Source organism: Pelophylax lessonae (genome assembly GCF_965119305.1).
Source record: "Pelophylax lessonae genome assembly, chromosome: 4".
NCBI classification, from domain to species: domain Eukaryota; kingdom Metazoa; phylum Chordata; class Amphibia; order Anura; family Ranidae; genus Pelophylax; species Pelophylax lessonae.
In genome coordinates, this window is record NC_138771.1 from 265,046,088 (window position 1) to 265,065,408 (window position 19,321).

A 19,321-nucleotide genomic window follows, 5' to 3' on the forward strand; every position below is an offset into this window, starting at 1 on the left:
TAGCTTATCTGGAAAGGACCAAAGACTTGCACAAGACTTTCTCGCTCTTTGTTCTATACTCAGGAAAAACATAGGTCATCAAGCTACAAAGAGCTGCATAGCGAGATGGATTAAAATGGGAATTTCACTAGTATACCAGTCTGGGGGCTACACCGGAGCAGATCTGCAGGGCAGTGACATGGCCAATCTTTAAGACCTTTGTAAGGAACTATCACATTGACCACCTATCCAGCCAGGATCAAACATTCGGTAGCAAAGTTCTCCAGGCAGTAGACCCCCCCCCCCATAGTAAGTATTCCTTGCTACATCCTCCTCAGATGCTGCCCTGGAAGATGACTTGAGCAAAACGGAGTTACTCGGAGGTACCTGGTAACTCCTTTTCTATTAACGTCTTCCAGGGCAGCACTCATTCCCTCCCTTTAAAAAAAAAAAAAGGGGGGGGGGGATTATTTGGTTTCAGTGAACAAGCATAATAATCACCTGTTGTTCCTTCGGTACTTTTATATTACTGAGGCAGGCAGGTATGTGCAATCTTTTTATAATGGTGGACATTGTGTTTCCTGTTTACAGATGGGAAGAGCCCTATCTCTCAGATGCTGCCCTGGAAGACTTCCTAAACAAGGAGCGTTACCAGGTACCTGTTGTTTTTTTTTTTTTGTTTCTGTCATTTTCAAAACGTTTGGCCACAGCTGTATGTGCATATGATGTTGTAAATTTGGTCTACTGGCCAGAATACTAATTTATTATTGGAATACATTTACACTCTTCTCAAAAGCTCCTCAAAGAACAGCCCTTTTTTATGGAGTGTTTTTTTTTTTTTTTTTCTGCCTGTAAAGGCTCCTCTTCACATACTACTGTAAATGTTTGTGTGTGTGCATGACCACATGGCTAACATAGAAGTGGCATAAGAAAGTAAGAAAAAAAAAAATCTTAATGCCTATATAGACCGATTTTTAAGCTCCGAGTGCATGAGGCCTAAGGGAAGAGCCTGATGTAAAGCTTTGATTTGTCCAACAAAAAGACAAGACTTGACATATGTATTTGTATACTACATAATGGAGCAATGTACATCTAATCCTTTCTTATTTTTTTCCCCTCTGTTCTTTACTATGAGGAGATTTCCTTTGAGTCCTGTTATGTCTCTATTCAAAAAGTCTTTTGGCGGGCAGACAGCAGTAAACATGTGACAGGGAGTCCTAAGTCTTCCCTACATAGAAAGTGCCTTTTTAACACTGTTAACATAATACAAATCCGAAAAGGTTAAAAAGTACAAACCGATTTTAAGAAGGAAACACAAAGAAAATATTTATATAGTTTGGTACAATAGTATACTCAGTAATCCTCTCACAAAAATGTTACTGAATATATTCTTTATGCTAAATGTAATATATTCTCATGAGCTAATTTTAATATACTTTGATTCTGTTTTCAGGATATGTCTGCTTATGTTAAGAAAATTCAGTTTAAGTTGCATGAAAGTTATGGAAATCCCCTGAGAGGTATTTTCTTCTTTTTTTTTTTTCCTTTTTAAGCAAGAACCTTTTACTTGCAATATATTACCTTTCCCTTTTTTTTTTTTTTTTTTTTTTTAGTTGTTACCAAGCCTCCTTATGAAATTACAGAGACTGGGTGGGGTGAATTTGAAATCATCATAAAAATATTTTTCATCGATCCAAATGAAAGACCCGTAAGTGCATTTTGTTTGCTTATTTTTCTCTGAAAATAAACTGAATTCCATTTTGAGTAGAAAAGGTCCATATAGAAAGCTTATATTAATGGCATATGCACTGTACAGGACAGAGAGCTGGATTCTCAGAAATCTCAAATACTGAACACTCACAGAATAAATCATAACTGGTAGATTTTGCCTTACTGTATAATGGAGTTATACATTTACTTGTGTTTTTCATTTGTGCCTTTTGGGGCTGGGGACCCTGCCTATCTGCACTTTTGTGCTGTCAATCCTTGCCCATTTTGGCATTGGTCATAGGCTTAAAAACCCTGCGCTTGTTTGTGAGGATGTAGAATATATAATATAGTTTAAAGCTTTGGTCTGCTCCTCCCTTCCTCAACTGTTAAAGTGGTTGGTTGTAAACCCACATATACCCAGTGAAATGACTGGCCTTAGGTGATACACAGAGATGTAACCAATCCTCCTACATAAGGTGTACCAGTTTATCTGCAGTCTTCTCTTCCTGTACATCTGGCCAGTATTTAAACTTTGGATTTAATCTTTGGAGGGAAGAGACACCCCCCCCCCCCTTCATTCAGCACACAGGAACAGAGCAGAGGCTGTCAATCCTATAGATGTCCCTCCCCGGTCACCTTTCTTCTCTTGGTGTCAGGAAAGACGCGATTCATGCAGATAGCAGAGGAACTATAAGCAGCAAACAGAAATGACACTTGGTGCTCTTTAATTGAGACAAGTATACACTATAGAGCAGTGGTTCTCAACTCCGGTCCTCGGAACCCACTAACAGGCCAGGTTTGCAAGATAACTGAAATACATCACAGGTGATATAATTTGCTGTTCAGTGATTGGAGTATTCTAGTCTGCTTCTCCCCAAGGTAACACTTCAAATGTGGCCTGTTAGTGGGTCCTGAGGACAGGAGTTGAGAACCACTGCTATAGAAGAATATGCTTTGCTCATATTTCATGTCTGAGGTTTACAATCACTTTAACTAAAACCATGATCGAGACAACCCATGGGCTCAAACCTTTGAGCTGCTGGACTCCTGTAAGATCCAAAATAGAGGGTCTACTGTGAGTCTACATGGGTAGAAAACAGTAAAATGTGTTTAGACTTGGCTACATCTGACAGTTGTTTAGGGGTGGGGACGGATGGATGCTAGTAAACTGCATTTAGTTCTTAAACACCAAAAGAAGAAAAGTAACCACGGTTGAATAACATGGGCACAGTGGCACACCCTAAAAATATGGATTTCTGCTGTTCCTGTACCATGTAAAAGTACTACACAGTAAAATCTTCACACCCATAGCATTACATTTCTCACAACATACTTTCACGTGCTTTTGCAGAATTTTTCTCTGTGAACTCTACCATGTGATGTAATGTCAGTGGATTACAAACTGTTACATTTACAAGTGGCACATAAAATATTAAGCATACCTCTGTGTAGTTCTTTTAGATCTGTTAGTAATCTATCATAAACCAGCACCTACACTTTGCCTCTTGAGTTTCATGTGATAAAGGCTAGTCAGTAGAACTCTCTCCTTGTGCAGGATGATAGGGCTTGTAACTGGGCCCTGTACTTTTCTTCAGGCAGCTTGTAGTTGGGTCCCTTACAGCTCCTTTTCCTGCACAGGCTACATTGTGTATAGAAAAGAATCACCCCCTTTAAAATAATCACATTTTGTTCCTTTGCAGACTGAAATGAAGAAACTGTTTTTGTTTTATCCAGCTGTATTTATTTTACTATTGCAACTTATAATATCCAAGTGAAAGATATAACCCCAACCAGAGGGAAAAAAAAATCAAAAACTGAATCGTTTAAAAAAAAAAAAAAGGATCACCCCCCCCCCCCTTGTGTCAGTATTTTGTTGGACCACCTTTTGCTTTAAAAACAGTCTTTAGTCTGTTGGGATACAGTTGGGTCTATATATATTTGGACACAGGCACACTTTTCATACTTTTGGCTCTGTATGCCACCAGAATAAGATTAAAACAAAACAATCCAAATTAATTTGAAGTGCAGACTTGCAGCTTTAATTCATGGGGTTCAACCTAAATATCAATTACACATTTTAGGAACTGCAGCCATTTTTTATACACAGTCCCCCATTTTCAGGGGCTCAAATGTAATTGGACAAATGAATATAATCATAAATAAAATGTTCATTTTTAATATTTTGTTGAGAATACTTTACTGGCAAGGACCTGTAATGTCCATAAATTCTAGACTTTAGGCAAAGAATGGGTTTCTTCCTTTCTGATGCTTTGCCAGGCTCTAACTGCAGCTGTCTTGAATTGTTCTTTGTTTGTGGGTCTTTCTGCCTTTTTTCGTTTTGCCTTCAGCAAGTGAAATGCATGCTCACTTGGGTTGAGATCAGGTGATTGACTCAGCCATTGCAGAATATTCCACTTATTTTCCTTCAAAAACTCCTGGGTTGCTTTTTGCAGTGTGTTTTGGCTAATCGTCCATCTGTACTGTGAAGCTCCGTCCAATCAACTTTGCTGCATTTGGCTGAATCTGGGCTGACAGAGTGTATCTCTAAACACTGCAGAATTCATCCCGCCGTTTCTGTCACATCAATAAACATGATCCAGTGCCACTGGAAGCCATGCCACTGCCTTCACCATATTTTACAGATGACATTGTGTGCTTTGAATCATGGGCTGTTCCAAGCCTTCTCCACACTTTTTTTCTTACCGTCATTTTGGTACAGATTAATCTTAGTTTCCTCCATCCAAAGAATGGTTTTCCAGAACTGGTCTGTTTTTTTTTAGATTTATTTTGGCAAAGTCGAATATGGCTTTTCTATTCCTTAGGCTTATGAATGGTTTGCACCTTATGGTGAACCCTCTGTATTTGCTCTTGTGAAGTCTTCTCTTGATTGGAGACTTTGACAATGATACACCCACCTCCTGGAAAGTATCCTTAACTTGTCTGGATGTTGTGAATGGGTTTTTCTTTACCATAGAGAGGATCCTGCGATCAGCCACCACTGTTGTCTTCTGTGGACGTCCAGGCCTTTTTATGTTGCTGAACTCCCCATTGTGCTTTTCTTTCCTCAGAATGTACCAAACTGTTGATTTGGCCACTCCTAATGTTGCTGCTATCTCTCCGATGGATTTGTTTCATTTTTAAAGCCTTACAATGGCCTGTTTCACTTTGCAGGGACAGCTTCTTTGAACACGTTATGTAGGATCACAGAAATAGATTGCAAATGCCACACTTATGCCCCGTACGCACACGTCGATAGTTGACCGTGAATTTTCGGCCAACGTCCGATCGGCCGATTTTCGGCTTGTATGTATGATGCTTTGGACAACCGACTCCAGATTTTATTCGGCCGAAAAGTCGGTGTGCAGGCTATAAAATTTTTGTTGGCCGTCAACACAACGGCCGATTTTTCCGTAAATCAGTACAGATTTCGGCAGACAAAAATCTGATGCGCAAGACTGGGCATGCTCAGAGGAGAAAAAACACACAGAAAGTAAACCAGCACATGACATCACTTCTGAAGTAGATTTTTGTTGGCCGAGAAAATTTGTGTGCAGTCTAGGCACATTCCAACCAACAAAACACCACTCTGGACAAAAGTCGAACGATCGATCGGCCGATAATCGTTGCGTGTGTACGAGGCATTAGAATCCACTCCAGACCTTTTTATCAGCTTAATTGATGAAGAAATAACAAAGGAGTTGCCCACACCTGGCCTTAGCTTCAATTGTCAATTTACTTTTGGTCCCTTGAAAAAGAGGGGGTGGCTATTCTTAAGAGCTGTAATTCCTAAACTCTTCCTCTGATTTGGATGTACATACCCTCAAATTAAACCTGAGAGTGTGCACTTTTAGCCCATATCCATTATATAACTTTAGCTTGAATATGTTTTGGTAAATACCAGAAAAAATCTAAAATTGTGCCTGTGTCCAAATATATATGGACCTAACTGTATGTCTCTAATAACTTTGCACATATAGACTTTGCAATACATATTTGCCCACTCTTCTTTGCAGAACTGCTCCAGTTATGTGACATTTTATAGTGACCATTTGTGGACTGCAGTCTTCAAGTCTTTTAACAGATTTTCAGTGGGGTTTAAGTCTGGGTTCTGACTAAGCCATGCAAGGACGTTCACCTTTTTTGCATTCAACCGATGTGTGCTTTATGTCATTGTCCTGTTGGAAGGTAAACCTTCTTTCCATTGACAACTTTCTGGCAGAGGGCAGAAAATTTTCCTCAAGGATTTGATGGTATTTTGCCCCATTCGTTTCTCCTTCTATCCTGACAAGTGCTCCAGTCTCTGCTGCAGAGAAACACCCCCATAACAGGATATTACCACCTCCATACTTTACTGTAAGAATGGTGTTCTTTGAAGGGTGAGCTCGATTGGATTTCCGACAGACATATCATTTGGTGTTGAGGCCAAATAATTAAAATTTGTCTCATCTGACCATAACACCTTTTCCAAGTGGCCTCAGAATCTTCAAGGTGTCTTTTGGCAAATCTCAGTCCTGACTGCATATGGCCTTTCTAGAGGAGTGGCTTTTTTCATGCAACCCTCCCATACAAGCCACATTTGTGATTATGTTGTCCCATGCCCACAATGACCACTTTTTGTCATAAATTCCTGCAACTGCTTCAGAGTTGCTGTAGGCCTTGTGGTAGCCTCCCTGGCCAGTTTCCTCCTCACTCTTTCATCCAGTTTGGAGCAACGTCCTGATCCACGAGGGTCTGTGATGTACCAAACACCTTCCGTTTCTTAATAATAGACTTCACTGTGCTGCTAGGTATTTAGCCTTTGAATTTTTTTTTGTATATATCTCCTGACTTGTTCCTGCCCACAACTGTATCCCGGAGATCCCGATGACAGTGCCTTGCCACCCATAGTTAATTGTTTGCTTTAGTTGCACTATCAGGAACTCCAGGAAAGCTCTTTTCATGCTGAACTAATTAAAATGACAACAGCTGATCACCATTGAAAGTCAAATGGTTTTGTGTGCCATTGAGAAGGTGATTAGCTACACCCGATTGAGTTCACTAGTAATTTTTAGGAGGGGGTTGATCCTTTTTTCCAACTCAGTGATTCTGTTTTTGAATTTTATTTTTCTCTATCGTCCATCAACAGATGCAGCCTCATCTCCATGAGCTGAGTGGGTTATGCTGACACCTGCAGGAGTAGTCTAGGCAGTACGTTAGTACAAAACTGTTAACATGTACACGCCCACGGGGCTGTCCCTCCAGGCATAACCCCCACTGCCACAGCACATCAGTTTGTTTCTGCCTGGAGAAGGAGTAGGACCTAGATTTCCTGCTGGGACTCCGGTCTCAGTTTTTTATTCTTTTCAGAATATTTATTTTTATTTCTATTTACTCACTTGCTAGCTAGTGTTCAGGGAAGAATCCTCCTGGTGCTCTACAAGCAAAGATGCTGGCTGGGGCTTCACACTGGATAATCTAGATCCTTATGGTCCCCCCAGTCTGGCCTAGGAGGGTGAGCAGGTTATAGTCCCGACCTAGGCCTAGCCATGACGTTGCCCCTTTTCCAGATGGGGACGAGCCTGGGAGCGGATGCCTCGCCGGGACGCGACGACCTGGAACGCCCTGAGTCGCAGCATATCCCTCGGCTGGAACCCCCCCTAACTTCAGGTGGGAGGCAGTCTGCCCAGGGCGGAGCCCACCCGGTCTATGGTATGGTGAGTAAATGTGCCTCCCTTGCCCCTGCTGGTCTTGGGGGGGGGGGGGGGGGGATATGGGCCCTCTCCTGGAGATAATGGGATTTGTGCCTCCCAAGAGATCCCCCTGGCCTGCCCGGTATGTGTGTCCTACCCCCCCCCCCTTCCCTGTCCTTGCGGTGGCTGTGTGTCTGTAGCGCCTGGCGGCCTGTGGGGGGGGGGGTGACATGGTACCTTGGGCTTGCTGGTCCCTGTTGTGGTTCCTGAGGCCTTTATGTGTCGGTTCCTAGCGGCATGGCTCGCCATGGGCGCCGCCATCTTAAGTGTGGGCAATGTGAATTTTTCCCCATAGACTTGTATGAGGCAGCCATTTTCCCTGAAACTTCGTATTGATGTGTATGGGCATCCATCTTTGTGTAGCCCCTGTGCTATGCTGAGCAGCATGACCTTCCTCAGGCATCATCGTTTCCCTGCTGCTAGCCGAGGTCACTTCCTGTCTTTCTCTCCATGCTGTTGGAAGAATCAGGAGGACGGTTTGTCTGAGGTGGTACTGTACTTGGGGGTCCCTGCCGGCATATTCCTGCACATTCTACTGTCAGTTTAATTTAAAGCGGGTGCGATCGGTGGTGGGTGCCGCGATCGACGCTCTTAAAGCGTCAGTACTCAGTTTTTTTTGCTACTTGCAATATGGAGTCCCAAACTGTGATATCACTCTCTGTCCGACTCCCGGACAGTCCAGATCTGTCACTGGCCACGATTTCAGCAGCCCTGGAAAGCCTGGTGACCTAAAGTTGATGTAGTCATGAAAAAGGTCGATAGCCGAAAACGGCCACTGCTTTCTCCATCTATGTAGGTGTCCTCTGAATCAGAGACTGATGTGGTCGCCCCGGATGCTCCCCTACCTGAGGGGTCGCTGTCTTCACAGTAAGATGGTGTAAAGGACCTGTCCTCTTTAGCTGCAGTGTGGGAACGCGCTTTGGTGGAAGCCCTGATTATTTCAGTACGGGATACTTTAAAATTGGCTGAGGAACCCACACCCGCAGGGACGTGGGTGGCTTTTGGCTCCCAGAAATCTCCAAAGACTTACAGGGTTTTCCCTTGTCCCGATGCTTTTCACGATATTGTAAATGAACCAGTGGCGGCGCATGAATAACCAATGGCGGTGGTACCAAACGGTTTAAACGCAGGTACCCTTTTGCTGAAAAGGTTTCCAGGTGGGTGGAATCCCTTTCCCACCATCTTCATGTGCTGGCGGGTTCCATTTTGAAACCGTTTTTTGTGTCCGTTAGTCTCACACATGGTGACAGAATGGATTAGCGGTCTGCGGGAGTCTTTGGACCCCGAGACTGATCCTTAGGAACAGCTGGAACTGTTGGACCAGGTTATCCTGGCTCTGGTGTTCCTGTGTGATGCGTCTATGGATGCAGCTCCCCTAGTGGCCAGGGTTTCAGCCGTGGGCATTGTTTTAAGGTGCATGGTTTGGCTGAAGAGCTGGTCGGCTGGCCAAGCGTCTAAGAAAGCCCTAGCTGATCTCCCCTTTCTGGGAGAGCGTTTGTTTTGCGACTCATTGGAGGAGTTAATCAAGAGCCGACTCATTGGAGGAGTTGATCAAGAGCCTAACTAGCAGGAGAGTACTCCTCTTCCCCCAATCCTCCAAGGATAAGACACCTGGCACCAAGCGGGGTCCCTCGTTTTCTGCTCCTAAGCGGTTTTTATGTGCCTCTGGGGCGCAAGAAAAAGGTAAGCCGTTCATAGCTTCTGGAGGAGCTAAAAAGCATTGGAGCCAGCCCAAGTCTGGTGCTGCTGACCATTCCGCTTCAGCATGAAGGGGCGCCATCACCCGTCTCAGGGGTGGTGGGGACGTCTGCGATTCTTTCAGGAACCCTGGACTTCCTTCATTCAAGACAAGTGGGTTTGCAAACTGATTTGCTCTGGGTACAAGTTTGAATTTTGGTCCCGGCCAGGGGACAGGTTCTTTCAGTCAAATCACCTGTTTGTGAAATCTTTAAAGGATCTGCGGGGCGGGGGGCAGTGCAAGATGGGGTGATTGTGGCGGTTCCTCTCAAGGTTTCCATTCAAACCTGTTCACAGTGCCCAGAAAGGAGGGCAAGGTGCGTCCACTCCTGGACCTCAAGGCTCTGAACCGCTTTGTGCGGGTGCAGAAGTTTTGAATGGAGTCCATTCGGTCAGTGGTGGCATCATTGAATCAGGGGGATTTGATGGCCTCCATCGATCTCAAAGATGCGTATCACCACATCCCCATATGAAAGGGACATCAGCGTTTCCTCCGCTTTGCGTGCGGTGGCAGAGGATCGCTTTCAATATTTGGAGTTACCCTTTGGTCTCGCCTCGGCTCCCAGAGTTTTTACCAAGGTCCTAGCCCCTGTGCTGGCCTTGTTACGTCTATGAGGTATCTCCATTGTGGGATATCTGGGCGATCTACTGTTGCGAGCAGTCTCCCATTCGGATCTGCTGGACAACGTCTCTATCACCATTCAGACCCTTCAAGAATTCAGGTGGATGATCAATTTAAAAATAATCTGTCCTGACGCCATCCGTGCAGGTCACTTATCTGGGGCTGATCCTTGATTTTGAGGGTCTTCCTTCCCTTTGACAAGCTTCAGAAGTTGCAAAGGGCGGTCCGGTTGTTGATGGAGACCGATCCTTGCGGGCCTGCATGAGGGCCCTGGGTCTAATGGTCTCGACCTTCGAAGTGGTCCCGTTTGCTCAGTCTCACACGACAGTTGCAGAAAGAGATTCTGACAAAAATGGAACAGGGATCCTCGGTCATTGGACCTGAAGATTCGGTTGAGCCATCTCACGAAGTTGGCTCTCTTGGTGGCTCCAGTCACCTGTCCTGTGCCAGGGCAAGTCCTTCCTGACCGTGTTTTGGACAGTGTTCACCACGGACGCTTGCCTGTCAGGCTGGGGTGGCGTCCTGGGGAAGCTCTGTGCCCAGGGGCTTGGACGACAGAAGAGTCTTCCTTGCCGATCAATATTTTGGAGCTGAGAGCTCTGCCTGCTTCACTGGACGAGTCAGCTACGCGGATCTCTGGTTCAGGTTCAGTCAGACAATGCCACGGCCATGGCTTACATCAATCTTCAAGGGGGCACCAAAAGTGCCCTGGCGGCCAAGGAGGTGGCCGAGATTCTAGTGTGGGCGGAACAAAATGTTCTTTCCGCAGTCCACATCCCGGGTGTGTAGAATTGGCAGGCTGATCACCTGAATTGTCAGGTGTTGGATCAAGGGGAGTGGTCCCTTCATCCAGAGATGTTTTGTCTCCTGGGTGCCCGGTGGGGGACTCCGGAGGTGGATTTGTTTGCGTCTCGCCTCAACAGGAAGGTTCAACGGTCTGTGGCCAGGTCTCGGGATCCTGTGGCCGATGCCACAGACGCTCTGGTGGCTCCTTGGAGTCAGTATTGCCTGATCTATGCCTTCCCTCCACTCGTTCTGTTGCGGTTAGTGGTGATGGAAGGCGTTCCGGTCATTCTGATGGCACTGGCCTCGGTGGTCCTGGTATGCAGAACTGGTAAAAATGGTTGCAGATCCTCCATGGGGTCTTCCTCTGTGGGAAGATCTGCTATCTCAAGAACCAATCTTCCATCCTGCTTTACGGTCGCTGGCTTTAACGACTTGGCTGTTGAAAGCAAGGTGTTGAAGGAAAGAGGTCACTCTGCTTTGGTGATTCCTACCCTTTTGAAGGCCAGGAAGTTGACATCTAGGAAGATCTACTATCATATGTGGAAACTGTACATTTCATGGTGTGAATCGCTGCAGCTGCACCCTCGCTTGTTCTCTATAGCTAGGGTTTTGGCCTTCTTACAAAAAGGGGTTGAGCAGCGCTTGGCGTTAGGCACTATCAAGGGCCAGGTGTCGGCCTTGGCTATTTACTTCCGTCTGTTGGCTACTAATAGTTTGATTTGCTCTTTCATTCAGGGGTCGCGTAATCTGGCTCCTCTGCGGAGATCCCCGTTACCACCATGGGATCTTAATCTGGTTTTGTCTGTTCTTCAGAAGCCTCCTTTTGAGAATATTAGGGAGATTTCTCTGCTTTCTTAGCCACTAGAAAGGCAACCTTCTGTGACAATCACTTCTGCTCGCAGAGTCTCTGAGTTGGCGGCGCTGTCCTGTCGTCCACCTTATTTGGTGGTCCTCAGGAATAAAGTGGTCCTCCGGCCTAATCCATCTTTTCTCCCTATGGTAGTGTCGGATTTTCACCTGAATGAAGACATTGTGTTGCCTTCCTTATGTCCCAAGCCTACACATCCCAAAGAAGATGCCTTGCACTGTCTGGATGTGGTTCGGGCGATGAGGGTTTATCTGACGGTTACTGAGTCCTTCAGGAAGTCGGACTCCCTCTTTGTTCTTCCGGCCGGTCCTCGCAAAGGTTTGGCGAGGACCGCTACCGTCCACTGCTACCGTTTCGAGATGGATCAGGCAGACGGTCGTTCAGGCTTATTCAATCAAGGGTCCGGTTCCTCCTTTCCCTGTAAAGGCGCATTCTACTAGAGCGCTGAGTGCTTCTTGGGCTTTTCACAATCAGGCCTCTGTTGTACAAGTTTGTAAGGCACACCTTTACAAAATTTCACAAGGTGAATTTGTTGGCATCTTTGGATGCCTCTTTTGGCCGCAAGGTTTTGCAGGCTGCTTTTTCATAAGAGAATGTTTTTTCGTTATTCTCTTAGGGGTCTTTTTATCTGGGTGAGCTCCTGTTGTTTGTTTGAGCTCCATGTTGCCCGGTTGGCTAGGTTTAGCCTCTTGGATTTGACGTTAATGTCTGGTTGTGTTTTTCCAACCCCCTCATGCCTATACTGCTTTGGGACGTCCCACTCAGCTCATGGAGACAAGGCTGCGTCTGTCGATGGACGATAAAGTAAGATCTTACTGTAAAATCTTCTTCTCTGATGTCCATCGACAGACGTAGCACCCGCCCCTCTGTATGGGGATGGCTTTTTTTGTCTTCACTGCTTGCAACTAAACTGATGTGCTGGGCTGTAGCAGTGGGGGTTATGCCTGGAGGGACAACCCCGTGGGCATGTACATGTTAAGTTTTGTACTCACGTACTGCCTACACTACCCCTGCAGGTGGCAGCACAATCCACTCAGCTCATGGAGATGAGGCTGCCTCTGTCGATGGACATCAGAGAAAAAGATTTTATGGTAAGATCTTACAAAAATCTTATTTTTCTGACATGTTGGTGTTGTTCTTTCACTTGGATGTTCTAAATTGCACTTATGAGAGTAATAAGAGTAAATACAGCTGGATAAAACAAAAACTGTGTGTCTTCAAATGGAATTATTTCAAAGGGGGGTGATTCTTTTCTATACCAACTGTATGTGCAGCACAGTGATGAATTTCCCTGCTACTTTTACATGGTAAAATCTGTGTTTGAAAAGGTATTTAGTACACACAAAGTTAATTTCTATCCTTTTGTGGCTTTTGAGTAATCTTTTTAAATGAAAGTATTGTGCCACACAGCTCAGCTTGAAGTTAAAATGCTAAAAAAGCAGCTGCCTGGCCTTGACATAACTCATATTTTTATCTTTGTGTATTTATTGGTTCCAGGTCACTTTGTATCATTTGTTGAAGCTGTTTCAGTCTGACACAAATGCTATGCTAGGAAAGAAGACTGTAGTTTCAGAGTTCTATGATGAAATGGTGAGAAGCACTTTATTTTTTATTTTTTCCTGATCAAGATTGTAAAGATGTTAAATATCCTAGTGTATGGATTGGCAAAGAACATATCCATTTTTTTTTATCCAGTTATAAGTTAAGAGATATATTCATCTGCTTTGTGAAGTAATATGGCAATAATTTGCATTTCTGTCACATAATGTCAGCTTGTTTGTCATATATCTAGATATTCCAAGATCCAACAGCTATGATGCAGCAGCTCCTGACCACGTCACGCCAGTTAACTCTTGGCGCTTATAAACATGAAACAGAATGTAAGTGAATTTTACTTTGACCTCCCTGACATCAAGCTAACACTTTGTATAGGCTGTCTGATATTCTTTTAATGTAATGTAAAATTGTATGGTCAACCACTTAAGAACCCAGCCCTTTAAAACCTTCAAACATTATAATTTTTTTTTTTTTTAAGCAGAGACTCTAGAGGAAAAAAATGGCGGTCGTTGAAACTTTTTATGTCTCACGGTTTTTGCGCACCGTTTTTTTTCAAACACAATTTTTGGTGGCAAAAATACACTTTGCACTTTAATCAAATGAAAAACCCAAAACATAATATAAACCCCATTTTTTTTTTTTTTTTTTTGTAGAATATAAAAGCTGTTCACGCCACATACGTAATTGGATACTCAACATGTCATGCTTTAAAATTGTGCACATGGAATGGCTCCAAACAACGGTACTTAAAAAAAAAAAGTCTTCGTGGGCGACGCTTTGAAAAAGTCTACAGGTTACCAGTTTAGAGTTTGAGGGGGTCTAGTGCTAGAATTATTGCTCTCGCTCAGATGTTTACAGCGATACCTCACATGTGTGGTGCACCAATACTGTTTACCGGGCGTGACCTACGTATGTGTTCACTACTGCATGTAAGCAGACAGGGGTGGTTTAGAGCCTTCTCCTTTTTTTTTTTTTTTTTTTTTTTTTTTTATTGTTACACTGGTACTTTTTGGGGAAAAAAATGGTTTTGATAACTTATAACTATTGCAAGGAATGTAAACATCCCTTGCGATAATACAGCATGACAGGTCTTCCTTATAGATAGATAGATATGGGGTCTAAAAGACCCCAAGTCTTTCCTTTACCCTTTTATAAGCAAAAAAAAAAATATATATGCTTAAATTGCCCGAGTCGACATCACTCCGGTCCTCCCAATGGCATAGAGATGAGGCCATCTTGCCTATCTCTATGTGAAGAAACTGCTGGCGCTGGATGGTTCCTGGAGCCACCGATTGGTCATGTTTGCCTGGGAACCACCGGGAAGCTGCAGGAGAGGGGGGAGGGGCGCCACTTCTAAAAGCGATTCTGCTGAAAATTTTCTGGCCGCCTAAGGGAAAAAAAACGAAACCGGGTTTATGGCTTCTAGCTGCAGCAATAACCCCGGTATTTAACGTCAAAATCATGGCGTACATTCCCAGTTCGGCCGTCAGCAAGTGGTTACCTAGAACAGGGCCATAGCTGTATGTCTCATTAAGTAAATAGATGTCAGATTCAGGACATCTTGGCAGATACCAGAGTCAGAGAATATTAAGGTGGATGTATGTCTGCTTTACATCACTCCTAGTATTAAGGGGGGGCATTTGGTATTGACAGCTGGGAATCGCTGGTATTTTTGGTAAGGGGAGTGGCACAGCTTCAACATAGTTTCTAGTGTGTATCTCCTTTCCCAAGCTCCTCAAGTGATTAGGCTATTGAATATTATGGGGAAAACATGCACATTCAGGCCCCTTAGTGGCAAACGCAAAGATACAAACCACTTTGCCCACTGCACAGTCCCATATTTCATTAAATGTGATAACAAGCACACAAAGTATCCCAATGTACATAAATACATTGGACTTTTAAGCGTACTCATAAATAAGACATTTTACAAGTGATCCTGTTCAGTCCGATGTGGTAAAAGCCACAGGATCATCTATACCAGGGATCCCCAAACTACGGCCCTCCAGCTGTTGAGGAACTTCACATCCCATGAGGCATTGTAAAACTCTGGCATTCACAGATAGGATTAGGCACGATGGGAATTGTAGTTCCTGAACAACTGGAGGGCCATAGTTTGAAGACCCCTGATCTATACCATACTTGCCTTGAACTGGCTAGTTCCCCAGCTTCAGGTTCTTTTCAGTTTTTATATAATTTATTTTTTTCTCTTTTCCTCTTAGTTACAGAATTGGAAGCAAAAACTAAAGAAAAGGTGGAATCTGCCAAGAAGAAGACCAGCTTTGAAATATCAGAGTTAAAAGAGAGATTAAAAGCGAGTCGGGAAAGCATAAATTGTTTGAAAAATGAAATCAAGAAATTAGAAGAAGATGATCAGTCTAAAGATATATAGACTATTGTAATGATTTTGTACAGTTTTTTGATGCTGTGTTTCTTATTTTTTACTGTAAATACATATTTGGAACCATAACAGTACTTTCTGAGCTTTGATTATTCATCATAAACAAGCAAAAAATTGGGGGAGCAAACCCTGAACATGTATATCTAAAGCCAGTGCAGCTATGGACCAAGCAACATGTATATTAAAAAAGAATAGCGCACACATGCAAAAGAAATGACTATCAAATATGGAAACAATCCATAAATGAAAATGGGGATTTAGTCCCACCATATGGCCATATCGTGCTCAAGCCCACTACTGCGTCAAAGTACCCCATTATCAGTGGGTCCTACACTATCCATAAAAAAGGGGTGAATCCAGCCTCTCTTACCCTTGGAGACAACACTCCTTGCTGGGAAGGTGTGCTAATGCACTACAGGGGACTCCTCCTATATCTACTTGATAGTGGACACCAATAGAGTACAGGTGTGTGTGGGGGATGGGATGCTCAACCTCAGAAGTCTGGTCAGACCGAATACATAATAAACAAGCAAAAAATTGGGGGAGCACTTGATCCTTCCACTGGAAATATAGGTGATGTCAACAAGGTTGCTGGCTTTGTTCATGGTTACAAAAAATTGTGGATTTTGTCCATTGAGGGACACGTTTGGGAGATTTACTGAAACTGGTGCACTCAGAATCTGGTGCAGCTGTGCATAGTAACCAATCAGCTTCTAGCTTAATATGAACAAGCAAAAGTTAGAAGCTGATTGGTTACTATGTATACCTGCACAAGTTTTAGTAAATCTCCCCCATGAAGTAGAACTACAGGGATTCATTTTTTTTTATTTGTTATAAAAAGATGTCTCATTACCAAGGTGTCACACAAGAAACCTCTCATGATGGGTAAAAGCAAAGTGCTCTCCCAAGACCTTTGCAACCTTATTGTTGCAAAAAATACTGATGTCATTGGTTACAGAAGGGTTTCTAAACTTCTTAATGTTCCAGTGAGCACTGTTGATGGCGTGCGCTCGCCCCCTAGAGTCTCCTGAGCGAGCGACGTAACATAACGTCGCTTTGCCCAGAAGTGGCTGCCTGCCGCAGTAAAACTGCGGTGGGCGGTTGCTATGTGGTTAAAGCTTGCTGCACAACATTTGGACAAGCCTGTGAATTACTGGGAGAATATAGTCTGGTCAGATGAGGCCAAAATTGAACTTTTTGGATGCCATAATACACACTGTTTGGAGGTGAAATGGCACTGCACGTCCCCCCAAAAACACCATGCAAACAGTAAAGTTTGGAGGTGAGAACATAATGGTGTGGGACTGTTTCTCAGCATACTGTACTGGCAAACCTCATATCATTGAAGGAAGGATAAATAGGAAAAATGTACCCAGACATTCTTAGTTCAATCTGAGTTTATTAAGAAAGAGGAGTTTTACAGAATATGGGTGAAAGCTAAGGAGCAAGGAGCAAACAGAAAAAATTCACAGCCATGTCACACAATGAATTTCAAGTAAGTGCTTAGTACAAACAATATCAATCAGTGTTGAGACGAAACAGAAACTACCAAGTCCATTGGAGTACGATTGTATCGCAACTTGATATACAGCAGCTTGGTGTAACCTGGGTCAACATAAACAAGGGAGAGAGCAAATAAAGGATAACACTGTTAGAGACACCGCCACATCTGGTGTCACATTAGAAAATGGTGTAAAGTTTGGGAGGCACTAGTAAATACTCAGGTTTTACGCTGCGAAGCACCCAAAAACAACAAGGGAGCACAAAAAGGATAGCCGTATGGTGCCAGTGGTATAGCCAAAGAGGTAGAGAGAGGGGAGGTGGGGTAAAGCAGGAGAGCGAAAACAGAGAGAAGTCAAGGGGGTGAGGAAGACAGAGAAGATCATGAGGGACCGCCCACGTCCCACTACTGTTCCCCATCACCCGGCAGCACAGGCGCTTCGATCCAGGACTGAAAGGCCTCCGAACACCGAAACACGTCCCAAGACATCCATGCAGCAGAGAACCGTTCCTCTTTGCCCCCTTCTCGCGCCAGCAGGTTTTCCATGTCTCTAAGCCTGTCTAGTTCCAAAGCCCACTCAAGTTTAGAAGGCACGTGCTGGGTCCTCCAGTGTCTGGGTATTACTGTCCGTACAGCCGCCAAGAAAAAACGCAGAACGTCTCTCTTGATCGACCGGAAGGAGCCGGGTAACAAGGACAACAAGGCCAACTGCGGTGTCGCGGATACTGTAGTTGCCTGGAGCCTGCAGTAAAGAGCAATAATTCCAGTCCACAATGCATGGATCTGCGGGCATTCCCACCAAATATGAAGGAGCGTCCCCCTAGATGACTTGCATCGCCAGCATTGGTCCGACTGAAGTGGATCAATATAGGTAATCGAGGAAGGGCACCTGTACCATCTGCTCAGGAGTTTGAACCCCTTCTCCTGAACTTGCGTAGCAGGAGACAGCGAGTGAGTCAGCGCGAAGCATTTGTACCAGTCGGTAGATGAAAGGGCTCGCCCCAGGTCCCTGTCCCAGGCAGCAGTATAAGTTGGCAGGTCAGGGCGAAGGGCACGTAGGAGTAATGAATATAAGAGAGATACCGTGTGCGTGGGGGGAACATCCTGGAGTAGGATAGAGTCAAACTCCGAAGGGTCTCCCCTAACAGCAGTCAGTGAGGGCAGGGAGCGTATATAGGAGAGAGCCTGGCCGCGCTGCAGCCAGCTCACAAGAGCACCATCGGATGTGGTGGAAGTAGGAGTCGTCAACAAGGACGAGTCAGTTCTGAGAATTTGGGAAACACGTCGATGGTCCGTCGCAGTCCAGGGTCCAAATCTAGAACACGAGGCTGCCGGGGGGAACGCCGGGGTGCCAAAGAAGGGCGTCATGGGGCCCTGAGGACCTGAGAGACGGCCCGATTTATTCAGGCAATCCCAAGTCCGCAGGGTCTGGCCCGTTAACATGTTGAAAGAGGAAACGTGACCACGAAGATGCACCGGAGTCCAGGGAAGTGCCCTGAGATCAAAGGGGGCAAGAAGATGTTCAAGTTGCACCCACAGTTTAGTGGGGGCATTGTGAAACCAATCCACCAAGCGCGTCAGGGTCGCCGCGCGGTGGTAGAGAGCGAAGTCCGGGATACCGGTGCCCCCTCTAGACTTCGGAAGGGTGAGAGTCGCATACTTTAGGCGGGGTCGGCTATGAAGCCATACAAATCTCGAAAGCGCTCTACGCAGCTTGTCAAAGAAGGAGGCAGGTATGTGAACAGGAAGCGCTTGGAAGAGGTACAAAAAGCGAGGTAGAACGTCCATTTTCAGGACATTGATCCTCCCAAACCAAGACAAGTGTTTCGTGGAGTAGGTAGACAGGTCAGACAGGGTTTTAGTGAGGAGTGGAACAAAATTGTCAGTGAAGAGGCGCGTCGGGTCAGAAGGCAGATTGACGCCCAAGTAGCGAACGGAGGAGGATCCCGTCTTAAAGGGGTATGTGTCCGAGATACGCTTAAGAGTCGATTTAGGCAGGGAGATATTTAATATCTCCGATTTAGAGTGATTAACTTTAAAGTTGCTCACAAGGCCAAAGTCGCGGAACTCGGCCAAGATCGCAGGGAGGGACTTTTGAGGAGAAGTGACGTAGAGCAGTAAATCATCTGCGAATAGCGCTAGTTTTGAATGTATGGGGCCAATGGTCAGTCCGCAGACATTGGGGTTGTCACGAATAGCAACGGCCAGATGTTCCATTACTAGGACATAGAGGAGCGGAGACAGGGGGCAACCCTGGCGCGTACCGTTGTGGATGCTGAAGGTAGGAGACAAGGAGCCGTTAATCCGGAGCCTAGCGGAAGGTGACTTGTAGAGGGCCATAATTCTAGCCAGCATCAGCAGGCCGAGACCGATTTGTTCCAGGGTAAGACGCAGAAAATGCCAGTCAACACGGTCAAAGGCCTTCTCCGCG

At 44.9% G+C, this 19,321-nt stretch overlaps 1 protein-coding gene across 1 annotated transcript in view; it reads left to right on the forward strand.

Annotated features, from left to right (window-relative positions):
• YEATS4 (YEATS domain containing 4) overlaps positions 1–15,458 on the forward strand; it is a 43,419-nt gene extending 27,961 nt beyond the window's left edge. The window contains exons 3-7 of the mRNA XM_082252682.1: positions 1,433–1,499; positions 1,593–1,687; positions 12,929–13,021; positions 13,224–13,311; positions 15,211–15,458. Of these exons, the coding sequence (XP_082108808.1) occupies positions 1,433–1,499; positions 1,593–1,687; positions 12,929–13,021; positions 13,224–13,311; positions 15,211–15,380 (513 nt within the window). The 3' untranslated portion in view covers positions 15,381–15,458. The remainder of the gene's footprint in view (positions 1–1,432; positions 1,500–1,592; positions 1,688–12,928; positions 13,022–13,223; positions 13,312–15,210) is intronic.
• The last annotated feature ends 3,863 nt before the right edge of the window (positions 15,459–19,321 follow it).